Source organism: Tarenaya hassleriana, unplaced genomic scaffold (assembly GCF_000463585.1).
Source record: "Tarenaya hassleriana unplaced genomic scaffold, ASM46358v1 Cleome9, whole genome shotgun sequence".
Classification (NCBI taxonomy): Eukaryota; Viridiplantae; Streptophyta; class Magnoliopsida; order Brassicales; family Cleomaceae; genus Tarenaya; species Tarenaya hassleriana.
Genome location: NW_010971389.1, coordinates 1,778,519 through 1,783,057, shown reverse-complemented (window position 1 = coordinate 1,783,057; position 4,539 = coordinate 1,778,519). Strand labels below are relative to the sequence as shown.

The following is a 4,539-nucleotide window of genomic DNA, read 5'->3' as shown; positions in this document are numbered from 1 at the left end:
TCTCTCTCTCTCTCTCTCTCTCTCTCTCTCTCTCTCTCTCTCTCTCTCTCTCTCTCTCGTAATGCGTGGTTCCATCTCCGCCATAAACCTTGATTTCCCTAAAACCCTAGCTTATTGAGCAACCGACGTGCTATTACTTCGGTTTCGTTGTTGATTCGGAATCCCTAATCCAGGAATCTGCAATTTTTGCTGCTGCACTCCGCTTGTCTTTTCGTCTCTCCCTGGATCGTTCTGATCGACTCGATAAATCCACCTGCTGAGTCGCTGACTCGGGGTTGACTCGTCAGCTGTTCCACATCGTTGTAGGATTTCATGCACGTCTCGTTTCGCCGTGTTGAAGATGTGATGGTTGTGCAAAATGGAGGGAGGTAAAGGGATTTACGGTGCGGAGAACGGGAGTTCAAACTGCGTGGGGAAGCCGCCGAATCCTCTCTCCTCCTCCGCCTCCACCGCCGGATACAAGAAGTCGCTGGTTCGATACCCACCTCTGGTGAGGCTCGTTTTTGCCCCCAGGAATTTAACCCTTTGGACTTAATTTGGTAGTGGATTCATTGAAAAGCGGAAAGGATTGGAGTGTATTTGTTAATGATGTATGACAAATTTCGCTATGCATATGTCGAATTTTGTTGATTTACTGCAAAAAAAATGTTATTGTTCTGTTGCTCATTACTTAGCATGTTTGCTACTGCGTGTTTTTGTTTAGAGGAACGAGCAGCTTCAGCTTGTGATTTATGAACAAGCATTGAGTTCATTTTTCCAAGAAATGGCTGAGCTTTTGTTCTTTTGGCCAAAAGTTTCTATTTTTATTATGCATAATTCTTTTGTTGGGTTCTTGTTCAATAGGACATCCTCGTTATATTTGTGTTTAGAATTCTGTTCAATATGTTGATGGCTTATATGTGAACAGGGCGTTCGTTGCTTGGTTCTTTTTTTGTTTGAAGTTACTCGGGCGGTTCTGATTGCAGTTTCATGGAGACTCGATGCTATGTAATCGTGAAAGTGATATTGCGTGTAATGTTTCCATGAGAGGCTTGAGGTTTCTGACTGCCCTATTCTGGCAGGTTGAGACAACGTTTTCAGATATATCTATGGAGAATGAGTTAATTATAGAGAAGAATGGAATCAGTGGATCTGAGTTTGTTCCTTTTCTGCGCTCCGGAGCCTGGTCAGACATTGGTTCTCGGCCACACATGGAAGATGTTTATCTATGCATCGACAATTTCACGGGTGATTATGGCCTCGAGAATTCTGAGGATGGACCGAGTGCTTTTTATGGGGTAAATTCCCTGTACTCTTTGCACTTGTATGCATTTCCTTGTTGTCACAAACAGAAAATAAAATATGTTATACGGTTGATGCAAATGTACACTTGCACTGTGTTATTTTGCATGCACAATCTTTTGCTCGACATCTTCTACTTTTCAGTTTCATTTTGGATTGGTTTTCTGAAGAATCAGTCAAATTTTTCGATTACGCTGTTGCTCTTATTCTAATTGTCTTTTGTCAAACTTGGAAGTTGCACCTCGTCCATTTTCTCTGTTCCCATTTCACGAAATGGCCCCAAATTTACTTCAGTATAGTCAAAACCATGGATTTAGTGATGGCTTGTGCTCTTCCTGTTCTCTTAGGTCTTTGATGGGCACGGTGGGAAACATGCTGCTGATTTTGCTTGTTACCATTTACCAAGGTTTATTGTGGATGATGAAGAATTTCCTAAAGAAATCAAGAAGGTCCTTTCTTCAGCGTTTCTTCGAACAGACACCGCCTTTGCCAGAGCTTGTGCTTTGGATGTGGGCCTTGCTTCAGGAACCACTGCTTTGGCAGCTATTATTTTCGGAAGGTCTGTGGTAGTATCCCCCCCCCCCACCTGTGTTTTCTGCTTTGGAATGACGTGACCATAAACTCCAAATCCTTGTGCACAACCACTAAGACTCGTTGGATAGGCTAATAATGATGTGCTAGGTTTTTTACATTGCCTTAAGTATCATGCGGTTCTGCCTCTGGAGAGTTCTGATTTCCTGCTGGTCAGCAAGGAAGAACGTGTTGAAAACATACCATTACCGTCCCATAGCGCTTACTTTGCTCGTAGATTTTATGTTCGGTCATGTCTTATCCGCTTATTACATTGAAGTTATTGGTTTCGCCTTGCCATATAGACCCTTTTTTTAAGTCTTAGGAATTGATGCTCAAGAACGAGCGTCTCTGGGGATCCACAAAATAAAGCACTTTTACTTGGTAATATGTTCTTAGATTAATCTTCAAGAGAACTTATCAGGATAAGGGGAATGACTGTTTTCTTCTCCAGTAACTAGAAAATACAAAAGATTATTCGAGTGCCATCTAAATTGTAGAAACTCTATCTATGTTTCTAGGGTCTGAATTCCGTTTGCAATGGCAGGTTGTTAGTAGTGGCTAACGCAGGAGACTGTAGAGCAGTACTGTCTCGTCGGGGAAAAGCCATTGAAATGTCCAGAGACCACAAACCCGTGTGCAGCAAAGAGAGAAAACGCATAGAGGCATCGGGTGGATACGTATATGACGGGTACCTAAACGGGCAACTCAACGTGGCTCGTGCACTGGGCGACTTTCACATGGAGGGCATGAAGAAGAAGAAGAAAGATGGTTCATATGGCGGACCGCTCATTGCCGAGCCCGAGCTCATGGCAATGGAGCTAACCGAAGAGGACGAGTTCCTCATTATCGGGTGCGACGGGATCTGGGACGTGTTCATGAGCCAAAACGCAGTGGATTTTGCTCGGAGGAGGTTGCAAGAACCCAATGATCCTGTCATGTGTAGTAAGGAGGATAACGTTGCGGCGGTGGTGGTTTGTTTTCAGACAGAGCCGCCGCCGAGTTTGGTGGTCGGGCCGCCGCCGTCGAGGAGGTTTCACCGGAGCTTCTCGGCCGAAGGTCTCAAGGAGTTACAGAGCTTCTTGGATAGCCTCAAGTGCTAGAGAGAGAGAGTGATGGTAAGGTTTTTTTGTTTGTGTTAATTCGATTTAATTTGAGAAGTTTTTATATTAAACTGTACAATATGCGGCGGCGAATATCATAACATATCACGATTGTTGAGGGTCCAAATTGATTTGGTAATAGTTTACAGTTTGGTAAGTTTAGCTTCGGTTTATACCACGTGAATGTTCAAGAGGGCAGTAAAAGGCGAAATGGTTAAAATAATTTACAGCCGGTCGAAGTAGCATAAATTTTAACCATTGGAGAACAAGGCCGGTTTATCGAACCTTGTGCTTCACCTCTATGATCTATCCGAATTCTCCGTCCCATTTCTACAACAATATCCCTTGCATTTGAACTAAACCAACCCTAAACCAGCCTAAACCGAATTTAACCGGGTTAAACGGACTTAAACCAATCATGTTTTGTAATATTAACTTTTAAGCATGATATATACATCTGATGTATGACATTGACTACTGTTAGGGACTCTTTTGCCGTATCGGCGGCACAGGTGTAATGATGGCTCACGGCAAGCAAGCAACAAGTGTTGTGTTGTTGAACTGACAAAACTAACATCGCTATATATATATATTATATTATATTATATATGTATATACCATGCACATATATATATATATATATTATAGAGTTGTATTTGTTTAACAAAAACAAAGGAACGGACATGGCAGGGAGAATCAGTTGCTGTCTGAATCTTCCCCTTCCAAACACCAACTCTTCACAGTTATCCAAACCCTTCTTTTGGTATATGCTCTTTCTTCTTCCTTTTTTTTTTCCTTTCATAAATTCAATCTTGATTCATGTATTCCACCATGTTTCTGTTTTTTTTTTTTTGTGTCGTAAAGGAGGAGAACAGAGGAAGAGATCAAGCCACGGAAGAAGACCTCTGATTGTTGTCTCGTGGGCTTCGCCGCCTTCGTTATGATCTCTGCTACGCCGTTAAGCCACGTGACGGCGGCTTCTGCGTCGGAGACGGCGGTCGTGGGATCACCGGTGACGGCGACGAGGTGGAGCGAGAAGAGGGCATGCCCTCCTTGGCTCCAGAACTCACTAGAGACCATCGTGCCGGAGAATCTTCCCCGGCCGTCGACTCGCCGGCGTTGGGAGTCCGTCGGGGCGCACGTATCCCACGCGCCGCGGGTGGGTGCGTTTGTTACACGCGCCAACAAGGCTGATTGTTTCTCCATGTAAATTTTGAGGGGGGGGGAATCAAGCCAATATATATAGTTGTTTACTGTATAATTTAGGGATATACATCTTAACCACACTGTAATTATCAGAAGAAAAAAAAATTGTGAAACCAATTACTGTAATAAAATAAATTAGTTAAAAGTGAAATCTTAATACTATGCAATTGCAAATTATGATTAAATTGTCCATCTGACATGAATTGTTAGACTCTTCTGTATGAATTTAGAGTATTCAATATGAAAATATCCTTCCTTTTTGGCACCATGTTCATGAATTTAATTATAAAATCCTAAAAATGAATATGTTATTTTGACCGAATCAGTGTTTGTTCGGTCGTGTCGTGTGTCCTTTTTCTTTGGGGGGGGGGGGGGGGGT

General features: G+C 42.8%; 2 protein-coding genes across 2 annotated transcripts; both read left to right on the top strand.

Moving 5' to 3' along the window:
• Positions 1 to 6: 6 nt before the first annotated feature.
• Positions 7 to 3,116, top strand: LOC104803824 (probable protein phosphatase 2C 22). The gene is made up of 4 exons (XM_010527895.1): positions 7 to 490; positions 1,062 to 1,277; positions 1,629 to 1,840; positions 2,399 to 3,116. Exons 1-4 carry the CDS (start codon positions 359 to 361, stop codon positions 2,952 to 2,954), a joined length of 1,116 nt encoding a protein of 371 aa, XP_010526197.1. The 5' UTR covers positions 7 to 358; the 3' UTR covers positions 2,955 to 3,116.
• Positions 3,117 to 3,395: 279 nt separating this feature from the next.
• Positions 3,396 to 4,311, top strand: LOC104803822. Its single transcript, XM_010527894.2, has 2 exons — positions 3,396 to 3,717; positions 3,819 to 4,311. Exons 1-2 carry the CDS (start codon positions 3,563 to 3,565, stop codon positions 4,162 to 4,164), a joined length of 501 nt encoding a protein of 166 aa, XP_010526196.1. The 5' UTR covers positions 3,396 to 3,562; the 3' UTR covers positions 4,165 to 4,311.
• Positions 4,312 to 4,539: the final 228 nt, after the last annotated feature.

What these genes read in the sequence shown, in the direction of transcription:
- LOC104803824 (XM_010527895.1), top strand. Translation starts at nt 359, where the DNA reads ATGGAGGGAGGTAAAGGGATTTACGGTGCGGAGAACGGGAGTTCAAAC. An exon ending in TGGTTCGATACCCACCTCTG is followed by an intron (nt 491 to 1,061) that starts GTGAGGCTCGTT and finishes CTATTCTGGCAG; the next exon opens with GTTGAGACAACGTTTTCAGA. An exon ending in GCAGCTATTATTTTCGGAAG is followed by an intron (nt 1,841 to 2,398) that starts GTCTGTGGTAGT and finishes TTGCAATGGCAG; the next exon opens with GTTGTTAGTAGTGGCTAACG.
- LOC104803822 (XM_010527894.2), top strand. Translation starts at nt 3,563, where the DNA reads ATGTATATACCATGCACATATATATATATATATATTATAGAGTTGTAT. An exon ending in TTATCCAAACCCTTCTTTTG is followed by an intron (nt 3,718 to 3,818) that starts GTATATGCTCTT and finishes TGTGTCGTAAAG; the next exon opens with GAGGAGAACAGAGGAAGAGA.